The 26319-nt window shown below is 38.0% G+C and overlaps 1 protein-coding gene across 6 annotated transcripts in view; it reads left to right on the forward strand.

Annotated features, from left to right (window-relative positions):
* LOC129766584 (serine/arginine repetitive matrix protein 1) overlaps window positions 1–26319 on the forward strand; it is a 170039-nt gene that overhangs the window by 15897 nt on the left and 127823 nt on the right. For 5 of the 6 annotated variants that reach the window (XM_055767160.1, XM_055767166.1, XM_055767190.1 and 2 more), the window contains exons 3-4: window positions 17424–17514; window positions 25128–25187. In XM_055767160.1, coding sequence (XP_055623135.1) covers window positions 17424–17514; window positions 25128–25187 — 151 coding nt within the window. The remainder of the gene's footprint in view (window positions 1–17423; window positions 17515–25127; window positions 25188–26319) is intronic. The other variant, XM_055767173.1, reaches the window with a different exon arrangement.

Below are 26319 nucleotides of genomic sequence, written 5' to 3' on the forward strand. Positions count from 1 at the left end.
ATAACGTCTTAACCTTTTTGATAGAGCACTCAACCGTTGTACATGGGTGTCGAGGATCTCAATGATGCGGTTTTCATTAAGTTCAGAGAGCTCTGCCGGCTTCACAATTTCAGCAACTCCACGAATCAGCTTTCGCGATCGACTTCCCCTCTTGTACTGCGTTAGTCGACCGATTTTTACTCGGAGCGTTTGGATACGACCTTCCAGGCGTCTCATCCAAGCAGGTTTCGGTTTTTTGGAGAGTACGCGGTTCTGTCTATCGTCTTGGTGAAAGGTGCGCATTCCTAACGTCCGTACAACAGCTACAGTTCCACAATAAACGATAAATTGCAGCTCCTCTAGATTCTCTACCACTTCCAGGCACACAGGTAGTACTTCCTGGTCGAGTACTTGGACGGCACTCGTTAGTCGGTGGGAATACTGTAACTTCGGAATCTTGTGTCGGGTTAAGGGGTCCGTTCCGTAAAACTGGGTCACTGCTGCATCCATGTGGAAAGCCAATTCGTTCTTTAATTGACCTCGTTGTTGATCCTCTGCCGGCTCTTGTCCTCTAGGCTCATCCACTGGATCCGGTGGTGGTGCAATAGATTCGCGCCTTTCACTAGCGAACGATGCACTCAGCCTAGCAGAGCTCCTTCTCGACATATCGCTCAATCTTCCACTCTCTCTACGCAGTTCTCGTTGCACTTCCAACTTGATGGCATCTATTTCAGCCGGGGACAGCATGTTGTGTGACAAAATCGCTCGTCTCCGTGTGTAGAGCTTATTCCGATATAGTTGGCCGACAAATCGTGGGAACTACTCGTTGAACATTTCCAGCATTCTTGGTCTGCCGGACATGTCCGTCTCCAATCTTGTGCAGACATAATAGCAACGAATCACGAATTCATTCATCTCTCTCGTCCACATGATTCGTTGCCGTTGGCGGCCTGTCAATGTGAGCGACTGACGTCGTCCAATCGCAGCATCATTTGCAGGTGCAACATTGCCATTGTGATTTCTTGTGCTGCGGGTTCTGTTTAGCGTTCGGTTTACGGGCTGAGCCCGATGACTAGGGGTCCGCTCTTGCACCAATTCCTCTAGCCGCTGGCCGCTCGCATGTACGCCCGTTCCAGGACCAGCTCCAGTCCGGGGGCCATCCTCAGGCGATCGCATTACTATAATTCTCCGATTTCTCAATTGCATTATTGGTAGTTTTCCTTTTCCCGGGAAAACACGGGTTGGCACAGGTTGCTTCTTAGAGTCCTCAACCTGCCTGAATGACGGTATCTCAGCCGTTCCTAACCTGGAATACAGACGCTGTTGTGGGCCGCTCCTAACATGCAGAACAGACTCTACACTAGTCCGCCTTCCCTGTTTGCATACGACCCAAGGTCCCACCGGGGTTGGTTACCCGATCTTTCCAAGGGTTGCTCGCATCTCAGCTAGTACCTCGTGAAGGTAGGGATCGGAGTTCCTGGGCAGAGGCTGAAGGTCGCAATGGGAACTACGAGACACGTGCACCAGGCTTAACTAATTATTATTATTATTATTATTATTATTATTATGACTTGTAGTCTACATGAATATAATTAACATTAAGGTAAACAGTCAAAAACATCAAGTAGACAAATTAAAATGTTTCAAACGACGCTTAAATACATCCAAAGAACAACAGGAATCGAACAGGTGAAACACATAATTAAATTCACGACACATTGATACAATTGGTTCATTTCTCCCGTATTCGGTTCGCCTGAAATCCATTCGCCGGAATTCCCTTGATCGCAGGACCACAGCAGGTGCGTTCAAATTAAGCTGCCCACGAATATGGGAGGAATCCGCTTCTCCTAACAATACCTTTGCGACAAATAAAGCTTTGGCTGAGCTACGCCTTTGACGCAGAGTTTCTATTCCAAGCAGGCGGCAGCGATGCTTATACGGTGGTAGATCAGCGGGGTTGGTCCATGGAAGAGACCTCAGTGCAAATTTTATAAATCGAGACTGAACAGCCTCAATTCTGTTTATCCAGACATGCGCATATGGACTCCATACAACAGAAGCCGTCTCCAGAACCGATCTTACAAGAGCGTAGTACAGTGATCGGAGACAGTAGGGGTCTCGAAAATTGTTTGCAGCTCTCATTATAAAACCTAAGTTTCTGTTTGCCTTAGCGATTATGCTAGAGTGATGATCTCTGAAAGAGAGTTGTGAATCGAGATGAACTCCAAGGTTCTTTACCACACTGACTCTCTCGATGGGGCGTCCTCCAATGTTATACACCCAGTAAATTGGAGATTTTTTCCGTGTGAAGGTGATGACAGAGCATTTCTGAACGCTGCAGTGTCTTACAATCCTCAGTGGATCTGACATTGTAATAGAGCTTAAGATCATCCGCATATACAATTCGACAACCTGATGGGATGAGCAAGCACACATCGTTGAAAAAGATAGAAAATAATAGCGGCCCTAGGTTGCTTCCTTGAGGAACACCTGAACAATTTGTAAAGGTGTAGGACTGCGATAATCCTAGCTTCACAGTGAGTGGTCTGTTGATCAAGTAGGAGCTGAGCCATCCAGTGAAGTTCGAGCAAGAACCTAATCGTTTCATCTTAGCTAGTAGCAGTTGATGATCCACACGGTCGAATGCAGCCTTGAGGTCAGTGTAAACTGTGCCGATTTGCGCACCATTCTCGATAGCTCTGACGCAATATGATGAAAAATCAACAAGGTTCGTGTTGATCGACCTCCCTTTGAAGAATCCATGTTGATCTGGCGAAATGTACGATTTGACAGCATTGAAAAGCACGCCACCAACAAGAATTTCGAATAGCTTGGACCCAGTGCATAGAGAAGTTATACCACGATACGTAGACACGTCACGTTTATCACCTTTCTTATGAACAGGAAACATTACTGATTCTTTCCATTTCTCCGGAAACTTCCCCTCTGACAGTGACTTATTGAAAACAATTGCTAATGGAGCAGCAATTGACTCAGCACACTTTTTCAATACAATCGGTGGAATTCCGTCAGGTCCAACAACTGAGGAAGATTTTAATTTACGAATCGCTTCAAGAACGTTTCGCTCAACGTACCTTGAGTAGGGTAGTCGATTGAGGGTTCGATATCTTCGACTGGCAGCATTGAACTGATGTTTTTCCATCGGATTTCGGTGAATGGTGTATCTTCTCAGAGCAGCCCCTCTCAGGCGTTTCAATTCGCGGAGCTGGTGACTCGACCAAGGAGGTTTACTTCTAGGGCGCGGTGGAGGGACAAAGCGATGAAATAAATGAATAAGTGTGCTAGTAAGCTGTGAGACAGCAACGTCGGAGTCGTCATCAAGAAGCTGGACCCAATAGTAGTTAGAAATAGCACGATTAATTTCATCGAAATTTGCTCTGCGAAAATCAAATCGCATGTGATCGATGGAATCATCAAAAATTACAGGCTCTGGAAAATGCAATCTGGCGACAACAGCAGGATAGAACATGTCAGCTTCAATCAGAGGTTCGGAAGCCTCTACCACGGTACACGTTGAAACAGCCTCTGCGTTGATGAATATCAGATCCAGGGTACGGCCTTTGTTATTTTTGACGTCATTCATTTGTTTCAGGTTCATTGTAGACATTCCATCGACGAGATGAGCGCTAGAGGTCGAAAATCTAGACTCCAAAGATCAGCGTACAGAAAACCAGCAGCAGAATTCAACCAGACAAGGTTAGGTTGATTGTAATCTCCAAAAAGAATATCGGCTTCAATGATTCAGTGACATTGGAAACGGACTCAAGATGCTTTTCGATGATGTCGGCATCAACTGCAAGAATTCAATGCGGAAGTCGCCAAAGAAACGATTTTTTCCAAATGCTTAATGGCCATTGCTATTTAGGGGGTCGAGTCAGGACCAGGTTCCCAAATGTGCTTTCGTTTCTCGAACATCAATATTCGAGGGACTCGCCACTCGCTAAATAATTCATGGAAAAAAATGTCATCATTGTAAAAAAAACTTTCTCAACACAACATTTTCTGTACTGGGAGCTCAGGGTTGAGCTATTCATTTGATGGTTGTATTGAGAAAAAAAAGATAGATTCGTCAGAATTGATAGATGAGAAAAATCACCGATCTAGGATTTTAATTTGTGGAGATTTTTGTGGAAATATGTTAAAGCATATCACGATAATCAATTCTTAACTGTTGGAGAAAGCATGCCTTCATCTAAGAGATATGACCAATCATCAGCAACGGATGAGGGCTAGTTTTTGACTTAACAGCTCTAAATTCGTACCACCTACGATATTGTGCAACTTGCTCAATGCTAATGCTAATGCTAATGCTAATATGTTAAAGCATATCACAATCACCAAACTTGCATATTGGGAGGCTGCCATGACTAACCATAAGCTTTGCATTTATATTCTTGCTATTTTCCGAGAAATTTCAGCGGATTTGGAAAATAAAAAAACCATAATGATTTCGAAGAAAAATAAACAAAATTCATGACAACGTAAAATTGTATTCCAAGTGATCGCGTCATTTCTACGCAAATGTCACAGAATTGATTGATCCAAAAAAGAGTAATTTTTCATTACGAAACATCCACCATCACGCTTGCATGTTTTTCCTCTCACTTTATATAATCGGCAAGAAAAGTGCTATTTCTAGTTCATTTCACTTGGGGAGAATTTCACTTCCTCCCTGCTCCCAGCAAATGCCACGTGCTGTCCGATTCCTGATTACGGAACAGCGGTGCCGCTTGCACTGAAACGTTGAGCGAAATAATGCCGGTGCCGGTGCCGCACACACAACACATCCTTGCGAGTCCGTGTGCGTCCCTGCGCACAAGGGAATGTTCGCTGGTTTGCGGCAAAGTTCTGCTTCGTCATCCAGTTCCTTCCATTGGCGCCGCGTACACCGTTTTCGCGGAGGTGAAGCTGAAAGTGGTGCTGCCAGGAAGTATCCGCTGTTCGGATTTTTTTTTCAGGTTCTCGGCGCTTACAACCGCTCTTCTACATTTTGGGGATAGTAGTGCCTTTTGACGTGGGACTACGTCTAACCGGAGTATATGGGGGGTAAAATGAAAACCTAAACACAGAACATGCAGGGAAAAATGAAAGATTCCGAATGATTATAACTCGAACAGTTCTTACTGGATCGGAAAGATGTTTGCATTAATTGATAGGGAATATTTCTACGCTTCTATCGCAATTAATAGAATGTTATTTTTCATTAGAGAAACAATTGAATAACTGTAAAATGTTAAGCGTTATCTAAACGCCCTAACTACCTCATTTTGATTGGCCCGATCTACGGTTTCCCTAACACAGCCATCAAAACCAAGCAACCTTGGGGAAATCGGCATTGCAAATACATGAAAGTATGGGGACTTTTGTTCTTATCGAAATGTGTTCCCTAACACAGACTTCAAAACCAAGCAACGTTGGAGAGATCGGCATTGCAAATACATGTAAGTTGGGGGCATTTTTGTTCCGACTGAAATGTGTTTCCCTAACACAGACTTCAAATACATTGAGCTTAGGGAAATTGGCATTGCAAATACATGCAAGTCGGGGGTGTTTTTGTTCAGACTGAAATGTGTTTCCCTAACACAGACTTCAAATCCATGGAGCGTAGGGTAATCGGCATTGCAAATACATGAAAGTCGGGGGTATTTTGTTCCGACTGAAATGTGTTTCCCCAACACAGACTTTGAACCAAGGTGTCTGAGGAAATTGGCATTGCAAATTCATGCAAGTCGGGGGCATTTTTGTTCCGACTAAAATGTGTTTGCCTAGCACAGATTTCAAAACTAAGATGTCTGGGGAAATCGGCTCAGCAAATAAATGCAAACTGCGAGTACTTTTGTACTCGCTTGCCTTTGTGCAAACTAGAATATGCTTCCTTAAAACGGTCTTCCGGGGTTCTTCGGCACTCGCATGTTTTTTTGCACTCCGAAAAGTGTTTTCCTAACACGGATTACACAAGCGGGTACGAACACCACGCTTTGGCTCGTTTATTCAAGATTGTATTGAAGGATATGCCTTAATATTTTCTGCTCACTGAATTCCTACGCATACCATTTGATGATTAGGCGAGATGTTGATAACCAATTGCTGCGATGACGCCTATTGATTAAATAATATGCGTTCGACGTACATGTCAAATTCGATACTGAGTGCCTGAAGTTCATCAAATTAAGCAAATTCGCGGTTCGAGAAATACGTACACTTGAGAGATGCAAACTTCAGAAGGAAACGTAAAATAAAATAATCGTTTGATAATTCTTCCATTCACATGTTTTGTCCTAGGCATCATACCAAACGTAAAAGGACTGTCATTAAATTTACTTGTAACGAAGAACATAATCTATCACAATGCATGAATTGACCTAATATGGAATTATACAATCTTTTTACTCACAAAGCAAATATATTGAATTTGATTGAATTCGGGAATTGTTTCATTCAATCAAAAATTTAATCAATACAAACAAATGATTGCTACGCTAAGATAGTCCCACGTCAACCTTGCGGTTATATCATAGATATAACCCACCCATTTTTTTATTCTCTCGCTACCCAACTTTCGTTCTATTTTTTCCCCCCATCCGGAACCACGAAACACCGCCAGCGTGTCGTCTTGTTTTCAACTCAATGAGTTTGTTTCGAGACGTTGAAGGTATCTGCGCATCGTGTGTCCGATTTTACACACAAACGCACACTGGAGCTAGCTGCCATTTGTCGGTATCTGTATGAGTGAGCAATTTTCCGATCGTTTTAAAGGGTGAGATGGATTAATGGGGAACGAAAATCAGTTTTATGTTAGGGGGTTAAAAGGCATTAATTATTTAGCGTGAATCATTGTCTTATAAATGAGAATACAGAGGTGAATTGGGCAAAATCTCTATGCATAGCGCAATTCCACGCCAAATCAGCCATCCACTGACCCGAATCTTGTGTAACATTTACCCGAATAACGTTCACCCGAAACACGTTTATCCGAAGCACATTTACTCGAATGCGACAGATACTCGAATGCGACATCTACTCTGTTATTTATAAAAAAAAATGGCATCAGAACTAACTCATCTAGTTTTATGGCTTTTCAATAATTCATTGGAATCGGGAGGGTTCCCATAAATTTAAAAAAAAACTCCTTTTTGTACCAATCTTCAAATCCGGTAATAGATCCGATGTATGAAATAATCGTGGAATATTATTTTTTTGCATTCCGAAGCTCTTTGAGGTCATAATAAACCAACAACTAAAAACACGAATTACGAATAAGCAACACGTTTTGACGTAGGATTACGTCTATCGGGAACATATTGGGGTACAAATGGAAAATCGAAAAACGTGCACATCGTGAAAATTGTCCAATTTCAAACGCTTATTGCTCAGTCATTTCATGATGGATTGAAGAAATTTTTGCGTCAATCGATTTCGGTACTCCATAATGTTTTTTTTTTTATATTGAATAAAATAATATATGTCATGAAACTAACTATAGAACAATTGAAAAATTTCAACCCCTATCCTAACGGAAATATCCACTTCTGATTGGTCGAAATTGACGACACATGCGGCGGGTCCCTAACAGACACATCAAAACCAAGCTGCCTGGGGGAAATCGGCGTTGCAAATACATAAAAGTTGGGGGAGCTTTTGTTCCTACCGAAATGTATTCACTAACAGAGATATCAAAACCAATGTGCCCGGGGAAATCGATATTGGAAATATATGCAGGTCGGGGGCATTTTTATATTGTAAGTAAGGTGAATGATATGATTAGTTCTAGTAAATAAAATTTAAATTTGAAATTTTAATGTTGGTTGCTCCGTGAAATTTCATATCAATGACCGATTGTGTATTGTGAAAAATTTAGCACAAGTGTAAGTTTACACTTATGGTATATGGTAGCAGTTGTGCTAAAAATGAGTTGATGTATGAAACGATTTATTTTAATTTTCGTAAATGAAAACCTGCTGTCTGTTTTGTTGCGATGATTTTCACCTAAGGAAAGTTTATACGCCGAGAAAAATTGAAAAAGTTAATAAATATTAGAAAAAGTGATTTCCCATATGCTCTACATATAGTATTAGTTGTTTCTAGTCCAATTAAAATTCTCATTGGGTTGAATAAACACTCAGAAAGTAAAAATTATAAAAGAAAATTACCTTTTCCATTTCAAATATGTTTTCTCTATTTTAAAGTAACATGTTTTTACTGATGAGAAAAATTGATAATTGTGTTCGGTATTGGTAATACTCTATATTACATTGGTGAGTTTTTTTTTCTTTAGTTCATCCATACATAACACAGGAGGCATCTCGTCTAGGATCACAGAGGGCGGTTTTCATCATATCTCGTTCCACTTCGGTATCTTTTATCGGATACGCACCATCCAACCATCCTTCTGTCATCATCACTAGGTAAACACTGGTGGAGTGAACAAACAATACCCAACAACCAAACAAAACGGCCCTTTTCAGAGCCACCAGATCATTATCAAAGAGTTTAACGATGTAATTCTTCAAAAATATTCAAAATCAACAGATAGCTTAACGGAATCCTACTTCAATCATACGTTCGTGTCTTGGACACATGCCTCCTGTGACTTTTTTTTTCAAAGGACGCTCAATAACAGTTGGAATTTGTCACATTCACTTTGAATGCAATGGATAATAGTAATCATGTTGGAGCTCTGTACACCGACTTTAGTGAAGCTTTCGATCGTGTATATGTACCTCCTTAAACGTCAACGAATAGGGATAGAAGTCAAGTTATTGAAATGGTTCGAATCATATTTGACTGACCGTATGCAAATAGTAAGATTCAATGGAAAAAATTCGAAACCAATATTAGTTACATCTGGAATTTCTCAAGGCTCTCATTTTGAGACCACTTTTGTTCATTTTTTTTTGTTAATGATGTTTGCGTTTTTCTTGAAAGTGTTAAGGCACTTATCTACGCAGATTATATGAAGCTGTATATGGAAAAAGTTGATGGGTCTGAGCCTAGGGGTACGGACGGGATCTTGACATAGGACTGTGATTGTGTGTAGTAATTGCATTTGAATTGAGTTTTTCATTGTTCAAAATCTGTATTTTTTTCACTTTCGATACATCAAATGGATGCCCTGGAAAAACCGTTTCCTGTATGTACTTGTATCCTTTAAACGGGTTAGATGACATAACATATGATGACATGACATATTCAATCATGCAGAAGAAGACAAAGAGTCATCATGTATCATTTTTAAACACAAGTCTAAATAGTCAAGATCTACATAAATATAAGCCTGAGTCAAATCAATCTATGACTACAAAAATATATTATAGATAAAAATAGCATTATCTCCTTCGTTACCACGTTGTCCTGAACATTGTTTGTAATAACTTGAAAGCCCTGTAAGATCGCGACTACTCAAGCTATCATAATCTGATTTACGTGGGTATACCCTTTCGATCTTCTAAATCAGCAGCTATTTAAATTCATTTATTATATTTTCTCATAACCAAACAACATACTCGATATTATGACATCCTGGACCACAATTACACAAATTGTAAGTAGTGAGACCTACACGATAAAAACATGAATTGAGCATGAATTGATTGTACACCATACAATATAATATAAAATTATTGCATAGTATCGGTAAATGGAGAATAATTCATTTTACGCATCAACTCACATTATGAGCTAACGCCCGAATTCAGGCAAAAAGATTGCTCGTTGCGTCGGGGTGGAAATGAGTAGATAGTGCAATCGAAAGAAAACATGTCCAATTAAATCGTCAAATTGTTAACTTTTTTACTGCATTCACTGTTCATGTTTCAAGCAAAAAAAATTGTGGATAAATGATATATAACACAACATAATATATATAACACAACACAACATATATAATGATATATATATATATATATATATATATATATATATATATATTATATATATATATATATATATATATATATATATATATATATATATATATATATATATATATATAACACAACATATGTTGTAATAACCATTTTGAGTAATATGCGTTTGAAAACTCTTAATAAATCGTTACATTTTCCGTAGAGTGACCCCCCTATATAGAAATCAAAGATATAGTCCTATGACAAAAATCGAAACCAATATTTGTTACACTTGGAGTTTCTCAAGGCTCTCATTTGGGGCCACTTTCGTTCCTTTTATTTATTCACTCTTTGTGGTCGTTTGTCTGCTCTCAGCCACCACAGCAAGAAACCATACTAATCTTATATTTTACTGAACCAAGTAATAGTTTATAATATTCCTAAACGAAGCTTGATGTCTAGTGAACCTGTTCACGAATCAATACGGTGCTACTATGAGTAATAGATAACGATACTTAGTATCAAATAAAGTAGTCACTCAACACAAGACAACACACGACAACACGCGTTGAATGCATAGGAATATGACAAAAATCATAACAGCCGAATTTAGCCATTGTAACACTTTGGTGTGGTGGAAAAGATTGTTCATTAGTATCAGAACTACTGTTTGCATAAATATCTCATGTTATTTGTGTAATCGCATAAGTGTCTTAAGCGACAAAATCTTCGTTCATCTAAAGTTCTGATCATTTAGGATACGTAGAAATCATTATTTGAGTAACTACTGGTTTAAATTATGTTGAAGTAGTTGTTTTTAAAGAGCAAAATAATTGTTTGCATAAGTGTCTTATGTCATCTGAATAATCTTTTGTAAAAAAATCTTTGTTTTTTAAAAGTGAAAGGTGCTGATTATTTCGGATACACATTGTTGGCATTAATCACACATTTAAAGGGTGTGTCAAATCAAATTGCATCACGGAAAAAACGCTGTAGAAATTTAATTTTTAGGAATTATATCTTCAGCTTTCGCTTATAATCAGATAAGAGTGTATAGATCACGTTGGCCATGCTCCACTGTCAATTTTTCGTAAATTTGGAAAAATGTCGTCGAACGAAAAAGAGCGTCGTGAATTAATCCTGTGCACTCATTTCGAGAATCCGGAGTTGTCACATCGGGACATCGGTAAGATGCTGGGAATCGTCCAATCCACGGTCAGCAGAGTACTAAAACGATACTTCGAGAACCTAACCATCGACCGGAAGGCGAAGAACGGCAAAAATGGATGCTCCGTCAGTGAAAAAGATCACAAGCGCGTAGTTAAGCAGTTTAGACGTGATCCGAGAAGTTCGGTCCGGGATGTCGCCAATAAGCTGAATTTGTCACGTTCATTCGTCCAGCGGACCAAGCAGCGGGAGGGCCTGCGTACATACAAGGTTCAGAAGGCTCCTAACCGCGACGAAAGGCAAAACATGGCGGGGAGGACGCGAGCCCGGAAGCTGTACACCGAAATGCTGACGAAGCCGCATTGCCTGTTAATGGACGACGAAACCAACGTCAAAGCGGACTTTCGTCAGCTGCCGGGCCTGTTGTTCTTCTCCGCAGAGAACATATTCAGCGTTCCGGAGGAGATTCGCAAGCAGAAACTATCCAAGTTTGCCAAAAAGTACATGGTTTGGCAAGCGATCTGCTCTGATGTTTGCGTTTTTTCTTGAAAGTGTTAAGGCACTTATCTACGCAGATTATATGAAGCTGTATATGAAAAAAAAAATAATGAAGAAGACTTTCAAACATTCAAAAATGAAGTTGACATCTTTTATAGTTGGTTCTTAGCGCACCATTGAACTTTATTACAGTTCAATGATAGGAAATGCACTTTGATGTCTTTTACAAGAACAGGAACACCATAGAACATTGATTTAAGAATAAATTGACTACATTTTTGTCAATCAAAACCTTATTAACTGTTATAATCAGGGTTTCCACCTTATATTTTTTTTTAAATCAGGAAGAATGAAAATAAAAATCAGGAGAACTCTGGATAATTTATATTGGGTTGCCTGGAAAGTTTGTGCTGACTTTTGGGAAAACAAGAGCAACATTTTTGTTTTTTTCACAGTTATACGACAAACATTCGCAATCTTTCGTCGAAGACTATTTAAGGTTTTTTTTATGCTGTCCATTGAGTCGATGTTTTTTTCCCTTAAGAGACCTTTGTAGGGACAGGAACCTGTGATAATCTGAAGGTCCAATACAGGTCGGACTCGATTATATACATACTTGTTTATATATGTTTCGATTATGTACAATTTTGGACTCGATTATTTACAGTTTGGGAAGATTTTTTTTTTACATTTCAAATATGACTTATTTCAAGCAAAATGTAACCTTTCAACATTAAAATTAAATTTAAGTGGCTATTATATGTACGGTGGGGCAGAAATCGTGATTTTCAAAGATTTTGCTTGAATTTTCGCGAGGGATTGTTTATATTGATACTGCAGCGAAATTAAAAAAGATAGAAGTTGGGTATCAAAGAACAAATTGCAGAGCGGTTAGGGAGCTTCAATTCAATTGATAGAAACAATCATGTTTAATACACTGCGTTTCACAACTATAGAACCACTCTTTTTTTTCTGAGTTTCCAGAGATATGTAAGAAGTCGGATGAATTGAAGTATATAACAACTATCTTCATTTAAAAGACTGGCCATTTAAACTTGATTGTTGTGTTCAGGCGCAAAACATTCAAAGTACAGGAGCAACAGGTGTACAGGAGCAACGCAAGGAGTGCCAAGAGAGGCCTCTCAGTCTCAGTAGGGAACTGGATGCAAGCAGTGAAACTGCAGAATGCTCATAATAAAACGGAAGTACTGCGGAAGCCTGCCCTTTATGCCGGGAACATAGTGAAGGAAATTTGTCGCGAGGAGGGCACCTGGAACGCTGTGAACAGTGTAATCTGCAATGCTGCAATGGACTGTACCCCACGAGAGTCGCTGTGACGGAGTGCGCGTTATGTTGGAGGGCACTGCCTAATCGGCGCTCCGTTGGGAAGAGAAATCCTGCGAGGGTGGCTGTGACGGGGCGCGCGTCAAGTTGGAGGGCGCTTCCTAATCGGTTCACGTCTCGACAGGTGAGAAACCCCGCGAAGGTGACTGTGACGGGTTGCGCGTCAAGTTGGAGGGCAATTCCTAACCGGTACACGGCTCGACGGGTAAAAGGAATCCTGTGCAACGGACTTGCGTGTCGGAGTACAACGGATTCGTAAATGAGATATACAGAGAAAAAGGGAAGGATCAACGCTAGTTAGCGTTGAAAACTCGTGAAGTGCATGAGCACAGCCACCCCCTGAAGTAGTCGCCTAGATGTGGTCCCGGGGGGAATGAGGCTACGAGTAGAGGGCTTGGTTTTTGTGGGTGCGATCCCCACTCGACGTCTGAGTTATCCCTTCCCAGATAAGGCAGTAAGAGCGTTCCTCACCTCTATGAAACACACACACACACACACACACACACACAAGGCGACATCGGTGGATATAAACATTCAAACGTCGTTTTTTTCCCGAGACATACGTTTAGCCGCAGGGCATAAAAATCGAGTTTTCACATATTCACCAAGCCTTTATCTGTGTTTTTTTGAAAAAAAAATACTTGGGAATGTTCAATTTACAAGATAAATATTAGATGTGCAACGTAAGAAGTTGGCTAGATTAGTGATTTACGTAGAATTTAAAGGAATGGCGAAAGGTATTCTATTGACGGAAGAGGGGCGGAAAATAATGAAGATATTCAGTGAACAAAAGTTTTCTAATCGCTCGATCGTAACAAAAATTGGTCTATCTGAGAAAGTGGTACGGAATTTCTTTAAATAGTGCCAGAAATATGGGATATAACGACCAACAAATGGGAACACCAAAGTTACTTTGCATCTTAAAGGTTGAATAAGACACGAAGCAACCAGGAAATGATGTCCTGCTCATACATTAAGGCAGAATCGGTTGTTCCAGTAAGTAATATTGCGCTCATCTTGAATGAGTCACATCATGTGGAAGAAACTTCAAGGGAAGCCGAAACTGACCGCCACCCATAAGCAGAACCATCTCATTTTCGCCCGGCAATACATGGGGTGGAAACTAGAATGGATAAATGTTGTATTTTCCGGCGAAAAAAGTTCAATTTGGATGGTCCGAGCTGTTACAGTTGCTATTGGTACAATTTAAGTCAACGGCATGTCGTGAGATCGAAACGAAACTTTGGGGGCGGAAGTTTGACAGTATGGGGAGCCGTTTCCTATCACAACAAGCTTCTCATTTGTTTCATTTTCACCCGAATGAACTCCGAAAAGTATCTTCAATTACTGGAGGACGTTTTGATTGGCCATATTGAGAATAACGCTACCGAGGATGTCGTTTTTTCAGCAGGATTATGCATAGATCCACGTTTCCAAGCAATCGAAGGCATGGTTTGCCGAGAAGGACATTCCGCTTCTTGAAAGACCTGCTGGCAATCGATTGCAATCCCATAGAGAACCTATGGAGAATCTAGGCCGAGATGGTCTATGCAAACGGATGACAATTTGACAACATTTCCAGTCTCAAGGCAGTAATTCAGGAATTTTGGGCTATAATCAATATGGCAACACTTTAAAAGCTGTCTGACTCGATGCCAAAACGAGTTTTCAAAGTGATCCGAAATGGAGGTGAACATACTAAATATTAGCTACCAATTGGACTCGAAATTTGCCGCACAATTTTTCTTTTACTGAAATTTTAGGATGCGGCCAAACTAATGTCCACCCTGATTCCACATATTTGAATTATTTAGAAAACAAAAAGTGAATTTATACTTTTTTTTTAGAATGAATTCAATGAAAATAAACAATAATCGTCTTTTATGAGCAAAACTGTAAAAAGAATTGACTTATTTTTTTAAATATTGAGAAAAAAATAAGGTGCAGCTAAACGAATGTCTACCACTGTATAATCTTAACAGACAAGCTGTCATTGAAGTAAGAAGTGAGAGAAAAATAGATCTCGGAACACTATCCTAAATGTTCATTCATTCAATTCACGTTAACGGCTTCGTGTTCTGTCATTTTGAAGCGGAAATTGAAATTATGAAAAAAAAATTACTTTTCCGTATCGAATATGTATTCTACGTAATAGGAAATCGTTCTTCAGAAAATTTTGAAATATATTGAAAAAAAACTGTGTCTGGTAATTATTTTTTTTTGTCATGACCGGGTTTTGTGGTAATATAAGGACATGTATGGACAAATGGTAAAGTAAGAGTCAGGGAATATTCAAAAAATATCAAATTGTTATTTCGATTTGAAACTGCTTTCGGGCATTCTAATCCGATTAAGCATCTTTCTTCCACGCCATCTTCATGATTAAATAAGATTAAATTATCTATTCCGAAGATAATCTACCAAGAGCAAGCATTATACAAGTGCGGACCGAATCTTTAGTTTGTGTAAGCTACTATGATAGTTCTCATTTCCAATCAAGAAAAATTTGGCAGGGATCATCATACTGTATTTATTAAGATTCATTTTTATTCCAATGAAGTAAAACGCAACGAAAATCAGGAAAAATCAGTGTTCGTCAGGATATCAGGGAGTGTGCCAAAAAGTCTGGGAAATCCTGAAAAATCAGGAAGGTTGGTATCTCTGGCTATCAGTGCGCCTTGCTAAAACAATTAGCTTTGATTACGGTAAACTTGTGGTTTTCGGAGTAGTCATACTAGTATAAGTGCTCGGCGCTAGGTTTCGCATATACTATTTGTATATTTGAAATTTTTTGGCGGAATTGGCATTTAAAAGTAATTTGATTTTTTTCGCATTATAGTGGTTAACGACACTGTATACGTAGAGAAAAATTTGTTCCATTGAATTATCATTAATATTTGTTTTACAATGGACAAATTAGAACTTGGGATTTTGTTTCAGATTATGTTTAATACTTTTCAATTATTCCATTGTTTGTTTGAAAAAAATGAGCACGCCTAATACATTCTGGAAAACTATATATCTTCATTTGAGGGACAGCCAACGTTTGAATATGACCTCCACACCGTGAAAATTCAGTTTAATCGTCGACTTGGTACCATTGTCGTCGTCAATTTACGGATTTATTTATTCGTTTGAATATTTCTAACAAAACATCTTTATTCTGGCTCCATGGTATAAAATGTTGAGCATCGATCAAAGACGGAAAAACAACGACTTTTCTAGTAATTGAATGCAGTCATTTCGCCATCGAAATGCCCGTCAACAAATCGCGTGCAGTTCGCAATCACGATTTTGCTCCAAGCCATTTTTTCCCCGATGGAATTTCTTCATCACACGATTCGACGTACAAACGAACATTGTTTCCATCATATTTTCCTCTTGGTTATCTGCCATCTTGTGAACCAGCCTGGCGGGGAGAGACCCAAACATGTGAGCAAATACATTAGCAGGGAACGCCGGCACAAGGGCAAACAAGGGTCGATAGTTCAGGACTTACGTCACCTGGGTTTGGCTGTCCCCAATTGTTATGTTCGTGATTGAGTGGGGAGGTATTTTAGAAAAAAATGCGTCATTGTATTTAATTTCTTTTACCCGAAAATAAACCAGCATTCCGGGTTCTTCCAAGGATGGGAAGTAATGCAAGGAATTTAATTTTCTGACCACCAACAGAAACTAGTAATCGTCAGGAATTGATCCAAGACAGCAAAAAAAAAATGATTAACAATTAACCTCCCAGAATTGTCTCGTCAGCCTCCTCCTAGCGAGCAGCATGAGATGATAGCAAACAACGGCGAAGGACGAAACATCGATCAATATTTGCATGTTTGCTGTCACATGGCAGAAAATGGGATCTTTGTCACGTATTTTCGTGGGAAGCTTAGCTTTCCTTTTCTGTGCCATTCGATATTAAATTGAAATCATAATGGAACAAACATCAAAACTAATTTTTGTTACGGTCAGTGTTCTTGTGACTCAGCTTCCGACAAAATTTATTCCCGATGGTGTCAGTTTTCGGATCGGTTATGACGTTGAAATAGGATACAGCTGTCCATCGGATGGAGATTGATGGGTTGTCTTGTTCGGTCCGGGGAGCTTTCCGTTCGTGAGATTAACCACCCGCTTGGTTTATCAGGAAACCTCAAAGAAACGACAAATGGTCAAAAAATACGTTTTCTGAACGTCCATTACCACGACACTTCTATAACATTTATGCACAACGAGCGATGTGCTTTGACGCAGTACACTCTATATCAATTTACGTATATTCTTTTCATTCCTAGCCATAAATGAATTGCACTTCCGAAACTCATTCAACCCCTGGCTAGGCGAAGGCAAACTAAACCCAACTTTTCGCCTTCCATTGTGAAACCTTTCGGTCCTGCATGATGCCACGGGAGTTCTTCGTCCTGGCCGAAAATACATTTCAAAGTAGAACCCTCATTTCCATTCGGAATCTATTTTTTGTGCAGCGCCCGGACCAAACTTTCGTTTCTGTGATGGCTTCTACCCTGTTATTATTTAAAATGTTATTTATGTTGTTTTTTTTTTCTATTCTACTTACAGCTCCACTCGGAATACAGAAGTACCTATCGATGGCACGAGTACACCGGGGGTCCCGAGGTCGTCCGCAAGCCACCTGTGCCAAATCAATTTGGTAATTACTCTTAGCCAGCGGAAGAGACTGAGAACGAAAAAAAAAATCAAAAAGAAAAAAAACAATTTCAGTCACAACCGCTGTTTAGACTTTACCTCCACATTACTTGTTATTTTTCCAATTCAATTTCGAACTCTAATCTTTCTCACGCCCTATTTTTCACTCTCGAAGTGAGCTCTCGTTTTCACCGATTCGTTGTTTTTAGAACAGGGAATTTATGTTCCATGTTTGTGTTGATAAGTAGCACATTAATTTGCAATTTTTTATGATATTTTCGCTACTCACACTCACATAATCCCATGTCTAGATCTAGTGTGAATATTTGAATTCCTGCGGCACCGTGCGGGAATCGGTCGAGCTGGATGTCCGGAGGGAAAGGCATAAAAGTTTAATGCTCCGATCCTCGCGAGGGACACACGGAGCGGGGCTATTAAATGTGCAATCAGAAATGTTAGCAGTCGAGACTTTGTCCTGACTGGATAAACTGAGTGGTTTAGTGGGTCATAAAAGCGTTGTTTCTGCGTTTTTTCTGTTACCTTCTAGCCACCAATGGATGGCGCCATTGTTCATCGTAAAAATGTGGTACCTCACAATGTGAATTTTAATTGTGAGGAAACTTCCAAACATGTATTGAAATGAACATGGAGACGTTGCGGTTGGATAAAAAGAAGAGGCAAAGCATTTCATTCACGTGTGAAAATCTGGGTGTAATTTTTCATTTCGGGAAATTGGCTTAACAGATTATAATGATGAAAATGATTTCTCAAATTCTGCTATTAGGCTCAACTCGAACAGACATTCCAAATACACTCAAGTATGAAAATGAGAAATATTTTATTTCGTATTGGATTACCATTACTCGAACAGCATCTGGTGTACCTATACAAGAAATAAATTTGCGCATTACGCATTGAGTGTTCGTGCATTACATGAGATCCTACCATAAGATATCATCCTCTTCATCAACATCACCGTGTGGCAAGCCAACTCTACACTCAAACAATTTTTAGTTGCTGTCTACACTTTTCAATCAAGAAAAACCATTAAACGATAAATTTTCATATTTTAGTAATCACATTACCGTTTCTGTTTATTACTCGAAACTTTTGCTTCAATATACTGTTTACCAAACTTTGCAGAACAGATTGTTCGATATTTCCTCATGACTCCGAAATGTCAGTCTTAAGCTCATCTACAGCAGCATACTACTTTCTCTTGAACAAGAACCCCCAAAGGTTTTAAAAGGTCAGGTTCGATGTTAGGATTTTTCACTAACGCAATTGTTTCCGAAGAAACGTACAACTTCAGATACTGCTTGATTTGCATGAACGATTTCGAGGTACTCGAAGCAGTTAGTGTTGTGCAATTCCAAATGAAATCGTCCAAAAAATGCAGATTTTAAAAACATGTATTTTTGATTCGAATGAAATTTTGTATTCCGTTTGGGTTGGAGGAAATATGAGTTTTCCACAGCAATTGGGAATTTTTTGACTCAAGCGTAACTTTTGAAAAGGGCGTATCGATTTTAGTAGGATAAATCTTTGATAATTTATATCTAAAAAACAATGAGTTGTACCGAAATAGTGTCTCAGAAAGAGTTATAGCGTATTGATGTCTAAACATGAACAAAATATACACTGAGAAAAAGAATTGGTCTTTTTTTCTTTTTTTTATTTACAAAAAAAAACTTTAATTTGCAATATCAAAAATACATATTTTTTATTTTTTTTAAAATTTTTTCATATCAAATAGAAGTCATGTAGAAAATTTAAAAAAATGGGCCCAAGATGGTAAAACTATTTTTGACGAACTTTGTGGAACATCGAATTTTTATGAATTTCCGAAACTTCGAATTTTTGTATATTGACAATCATTTTTAGCCCCGAATTATGATTTCTGATGTGATTTGCAACAAAAAATCCGCCCCAAATTTGTTTTTTGTTATCGATACCTTCAAACATTCACGTTTTCTTACTATGAGCAAGTTCATGGGTCCAATCGCAAGACTGTTCATTGATTGATTTTCTAATCGACCCCGTTGAATTTACTTTTTACTATAAAATTCCTAGTATTTCTAACAAAACTCATCATTATAATATCAGATTATTTTCAGACACAATTCTCGTTCAAGATTTTTCAACCACTTACAAGTAACATGTTTCTTCGTTACATGGAATAAATGTTTTATACAGAAAATATGATAGAATAAAGACCTAAATCGGACAATTTTTTCCCCTCAGAAAGGTGGGAGGAGTGTTGAACCACTTCAGAAATGTTTCTTGCCCCCTAAAACCTCCACATGCCAAATTTGGTTCAGTTTGCTTGATTAGTTCTTGAATTATTCAGAAATGTATGCTTCATTTGTATGGCAGTCCCCCCTCAGAGAGAGGGGAGGAGTGGCTATTCACCATGGAAACGTAGTAATGCAGAAATTTGTGTTTCATTTGTATGGCATCCCGCCCTTAGAGAGGGGGGTGGAGTGTCTAACCACCACAGAACCATTTATTACACCCTAAGACCCCTATATGCCAAATTTGGTTTCATTTGCTTGATTGATTCTCGAGTTAGGCAAAAATTTGTGTTTCATTTGTATGGCAGCCCCTCCTTAGAAAGGGGGGAGGGGTCTGGAAATATCATAAGAACCTTCCCCGACCCGAAAAACCTCTACATACCAATTTTTATGTCGATCGGTTCAGTAGTTTCCGAGTCCATGAGAATCAGACAGACAGGCAGACAGACAGACAGACAGACAGAAATCCATTTTTGTATATATATATATATAGATATTCTTTTTTAATATGTTTGTCGTGTTATACCGTCATATTCATGAAATTTTATGAATTTGCTTATAATTTCAAACAACTTTTCCAAATACATCATTATGGTAAAAATATATGTTTAGGTGTTACGTTGAAAAACATTTGAAAACATGTGGGTTAACACAAAACGTAGCGATATTAAAAAACCTTTTTACATCTTAATACAAACTTTTAACATATTATTCGTGTTACACAATCAAAATACGAACAGAATTGAAATCCCAACAACAAATACACCTTGTTGATTCAACTGGACGTTATGGGTACAAATATTTTTACATTGTTTACGTTACGCCTAGATTATACCTGAAGTCAGGTGTCTCTAAGCTACCTCTGTGTAGGTATATAAAGTCAGGTATCTTTAAGCTACCTCTGTACAGGTATATAAAGTCAGGTACCTTCAAGGTACCTCTATAATGTATATAAAGTTACTCATATTCAAACATCGTTCATCAGTCGAACAATCTTCCTTATAGAGTGAAGAACAGCATACCACAATGGACCACAAAAAAAATTTTTCGTGTTGTAGACCATTTCCGAAAAACGGTAAGAAATGTTCATCTGAAAAACGTTTCTTAACCGTGTCAATGATTGAGAAACTTAAGTCAATGGGATGCAATATCCTTTTAGTCACATCTTTAAAAATTTGCGGATCATGCAGTTTATCTGTATACTCTCCTAAACCAAAGCAGTGTATTACTGAGGAGCAGATCAGTACAGCAGTAGGAAATATTTTAGAAGAAGTACCATCAATAGTTTCAGTCGTTTCAGCATCTTCGCAAGATTCCCAAAACAACAATATACCAGAGTATTCCCGAGCGCACAACATTGGGCTATTCTACAAGGGAATCGCCGGTATTAACGTTTCACCAATAATGACGAAAAGATTTGGACAGTCTAGTTACCCCGAGCAAAAATTCAAAGAAATTTCTGAAGGTTTTAAGAGAAATCTATTTTCCTTTTCACATGAAGAAGACGAAGAGTCGAACTTTAAACGAAAGGCAAAAGAGTTTGATGAGATTATCAATCAGCTCAAAGAGAAATTTGGCCACACAGAGACAACATGATCAGAAAAAGTTAGAATTTTAACAGTTTTGCCTAAGTCTTGGTCCGTGCAAAAAATGGAAGAATAATTTGGCGTTAATAAATATATGGCAATTCAAGCCAAAAAACTGGCAAATGAAAAAGGTGTATTGTCGACACCACATAGCAAATATGGACCAAGTTTAAGTGAAGATGTTTAATATCATGTTTCGATTTTTATAATGACGACGATATCAGTCGATCATTACCTGGAGAAAGAGACAATGTTTCTGTAGCCAAAGATGGGAAGCGTCAACACATCCAAAAAAGGTTATTAATAGCATCATTACGGGAAACTTTCAACAGATTTAAGGAACTTAATCCAAATTGCAAAATTGGATTTAGCTCTTTTGCATCAATGCGTCCGAAGCATTGCAAATTTCTGAGTAGTTCAGGAAATCATAACGCGGCAAAGGACCTTGTGATGCAATTGGTGGTAAATTAAAACGAATGACAACAAGAACTAGTTTGGCTAGGCAGCGAAATGCGAACTTACAAAATTGTCATTTTCATATAAGTCACAAGAAGAATATGATCAGGGTGTGGAAGAGTTGAGTAGCATGTATGATAACACCAAACAAATTCCAGGTACCCAAAAGTATCACTCTTTTGTACCTGTATCCGAGAATGAAGTAGCAGCAAAGTTGTACTCTAACGACAATGCAGCAAGTTATCATAATGTGTATAGAAATATAAGAAAATAATGAAAAAATTAAATTATATACAACAAAATTGTTAGTTGATAAAAATAAATGCTAAAAATTCTAGTATTATTATTATTATCTCTTAAACTCCGATAAATATAGGAATTATTTGACCAAATTGTAGAGAAATATATTTTTCCTTTTATAAATGTTGTGTTCTGTAGGCGCAACATGAATAACATGTTAAAAGTTAGTATTAAGATAAAAAAAATTTTTTTTTTAATATCGCTACGTTTTATATTAGCCCACATGTGTTCAAATGATTTTCAACGTAACTCCTAATTATATATTTTTACCATGATGGTGTATTTGGAAAAGTTGTTGGAAATTATAAGCAAATTCATAAAATTCCATGAACATATATGACGGTATTACACGACAAACATATTGAAAGGGAATATTTACTATAAAAAAGACAATAAATTAGAAATATGTTTCAAAATAACTCGAGAATGGCTACATTTAGAGCGAGATTTATAATGAGCTTTTTTGTTTTGAATCACATCAGGAATCATAATTTGTGGCTAAAAGTGATTGTTAACATACAAAAATTCGAAGTTTCGAGAATTCATAAAAATTCGATGTTCCACAAAGTTCGTCAAAAATAGTTTTACCATCTTGGACCCATTTTTTAAATTTTCTACATGACTTCTATTTTATATGAAAAAATTAAAAAAAAAAAACATTAAAAAATATGTATTTTGGATATTGCAAATAAAAGTTTTTTTTTGTAAATAAAAAAAGAGTACTTATTTTTTTTCTCAGTGTATATTTTTTTCATGTTCAGACTTCAATACTCTATAACTCTTTCCAAGACACTATTTCGATACGACTCATAGTTTTTGAGATATAAATTATCAAAGATTTCTCCTACTAAAATCGATACGCCCTTTTCAAAAGTTACGCTTGAGTCAAAAAAATCCCAATTGCTGTGGAAAACTCATATTTCCTTCAACCCAAACAGAATACAAACTTACATTCGAATAAAAAATACTCATGTTTTGTCATTTATCGATTTCATTTGGAATTGCTCTGTTATTGGATGTTTGAATTCATTCTACCAGATTTTTTATTGTTAAAATGAAATGTGTATTTTAAAAACATGCTACATAGAAATTTTATGCAAAGTATGCTCCGTCTGCAGCTGCAATCTTCGGTCATCTTTCAAGCAGTCCCTATCTGGATAAGTTAATTTCACTACTTTTGAAAATCGAAAACAAGCTTTCGATACATTCTACACTCGACAAAAAAAAATTTGAGGAACAGAGTGCGAAGTTGGAAAGTTTAAGTGACTTAGGGTGAAATTGCTTAGATTTTCATAAAAAAAAACAAAATTGTTTTGAAGAAAAACTACACTTGAAAATAAAAAAAAAATCATTTTTCTCAAAAACGTATTTTCTAAAATTATCAAAAAAATGTCATTAACCCTTACAATTTGCAACATGTCACCCATACATCGGAAGATAAGCACTTTTACGGGGAAAAAAAATTGTCAACAAATTTTTCATGTTTGATTTGAATAATTCGATGTAGTGTATTCAACAAAGTTTTAGACCTTATTAAAATATGAACTATTGTCAAAGACATCAACTTTCCATCTTTTATAGTTTCTGGAATATATGGCATTTTTGTATGGAGAGTATGTATCGCGATTTACATGTTCTTCAAACTTTTTATTTAAGAAACATGTCAAGAACATGTCAAACGCAAGAATCTACACACAAAAATGTTACGAGTAAAACATTACGTTTTCAGTAGTCTCCATACAAAAATACCATGTATTCCAAAGATAGAAAGTTTATGTCTTCGCGAAAAGTTCATATTTGAATTAGATCTAAAACATTGTCGAATACACTATATCACTATCTTGACTTTAAGCAAAACTAGGATTAGCAGTAATGTTTTCAAAGAAAACATGAAAAAGTTGTTGTTAGAAAAACTTTTTCGCTGTAAAAGTGCCCATCTTTCAAAGTAAGGGTGACTTGTTGGAAATTGTAAGGGGTATTTACACATATACCCCTTACACATAGAATTGAAAAAAAAGAAAAAATGATTTAAAATTTTTAAAATACTTTTTTTTGTGTAATTTTCTTGAAAACATTTTTTGGCATTTTTTAATCAAAATTTAAACAATTTTCTCTATTGTTGAAATGTTAAATTTTACCAGAAATTTTGAAATATTGTTGTATTTGAGTTATAAATTTTTGTAACCAATAATGGAAAAATATTAGCCCTTTTTAAAAAGTAGTCCAACACTTCACTGCTATTTGAGATGGTGCTGCCAACTCCTAAGACGAGTTGGCTGCATGAAATACTGAAATGTTAATCCCAAGTGATATTTGCTTGTTGGTAAATGCTACCAAACATATTTGGGATCAACTGGTCACACTCGAATATTGCAAGCTCGCCGCAAATATATAAAGACAGAGGTGAAAAATCCGAATACTTGTTTTAATCTCTTACGTGCTAGGGATTTCGGTTTTTTTCTCCAACCACTATCGATCAATATTTTATTTACATAACCGAGTCGAATTCAATAGCAACATTGCTCAATCTGAGCTTAAATCATTCATGCACTCTGAAACCGGCGTATCCTGGCGCGCGAAGCTTGTGTTGACTTCCGTTAGCTTGGTCCAAGCGGATATGAAAAGAACCCAATATGCAGTGAGAATCGAAAGACCGCTTGGTGTAACTGGAAGGACGACGGATATATTGAGACGGAATCATCTCCGACGATTGAATGAAATTGCTGCGATTCTCCTATTGCTAGGCCATTCTAGAAAAAAGAAAACATGTTATCCAAGAAATTAAACAGTGTAATGAAATGCTTTGCACCTCACCGAACAACCCACATTGAAATCGTTAGCCTGGAAGGCAACATTTAATCCACATATAATTTGAAGGGCTGTGGTGCTTGCCAGTATGATCGATCCACTCTGTTGCCTGTGCGCAATCAATCTTGATGATGTATATTCACCCTCCCCATTTCTGTTCTCGAACTCTGCAGCCAGCTCCAAGGTGGATCACTTTTTCTCCAAATCAACGGAGGATGATAAATTCATCGAAGGTGAATCATGCCTAGTTTGCTCTTCTAGATTTTTTATTTTCATTTTCAGCGCGTTGATTGTATGCTCCTCCCTCCCCCATTAGTTCACCCAAGTCTGTACTGTTTGTTAGCTATCGTCCTGTTTTTTTTTTGACGTAACTTTCGGTAGAAATGCTTATCTAAAATTTCGATTATTTTGTTCAGTTCAGCACCATCCTTGCCAACCGCTTGCCCGCCGCTTGTGGTCCGAAAGCCGGTGGAATTCATAGTCATGTTGTGAGAATGCATAACCGAGAATTATTTAGCTTGTGCCGACACAAATTGTAACTTGCATGCGTTTGCGGAATGGAAATTTATGTGCAGCATCATAATCCGTTCAGCTTGCGAAACCCGGTTTCAGACTTGAGCGATGTGTGCTCATTCATCGCAGGAAGGCCAGAACAATCTATGCGGGGACATGTTCTCATTGGGCTCGGGAAGAAAAAAAAATGCTGCGGGATGCTGTTGGCGTTCTAAAAGGACGAATAGAGTGTGTGGATTTTTATGGGTTTGCAATCTGAAATTGAGATTAATTAGAATCGACGCCCGTTGGAGTGCCAGCTCAGTAACCGCAGCTCAAAATCCTAATGTCATCTGTCGATCGTCAATAAATAATCAATAATCAATATCAGCCGTCCGATAAAGCCACAAATAGTTGAAAATAAAATGACAGCGGATAAAATGGCACATAAATACACATCCATCATACTTCCGTGGGAAAATGTAACCAGCTCGTCATCACTCATCCAATCGGGACCGGAATTGATTTCCCAATGAAAAGCTTGCCTACCCCGAAGGTAGCTCCTACTCTATCCGCCCACACAGTTTTTTTTACGCCATCACAATGGGAATGGATCGAACACTGTGTTCAATCTACATATGTATAGCGGCGTCAACCTATCTCTCCATCCCACGAATCCATTTATCAACTCGGGAGGCAGACATGCCATAAAAGCTCATTTTTTTCCCGGATCCTGTCTTGCTTCCAGCTGGGGGATCGTTTGCTGAATACGAACGGTTTATGAGCGGAGTCCCATACATCATCGTGCTCTTCGTGTCCTCCGCCGCCGGTCCTCCACGAAGAAGCCTTATGCCGGAGCGTCCATGTAATATT

The sequence above is a fragment of the Toxorhynchites rutilus genome, chromosome 1, assembly GCF_029784135.1.
Source record: "Toxorhynchites rutilus septentrionalis strain SRP chromosome 1, ASM2978413v1, whole genome shotgun sequence".
Classification (NCBI taxonomy): Eukaryota; Metazoa; Arthropoda; class Insecta; order Diptera; family Culicidae; genus Toxorhynchites; species Toxorhynchites rutilus.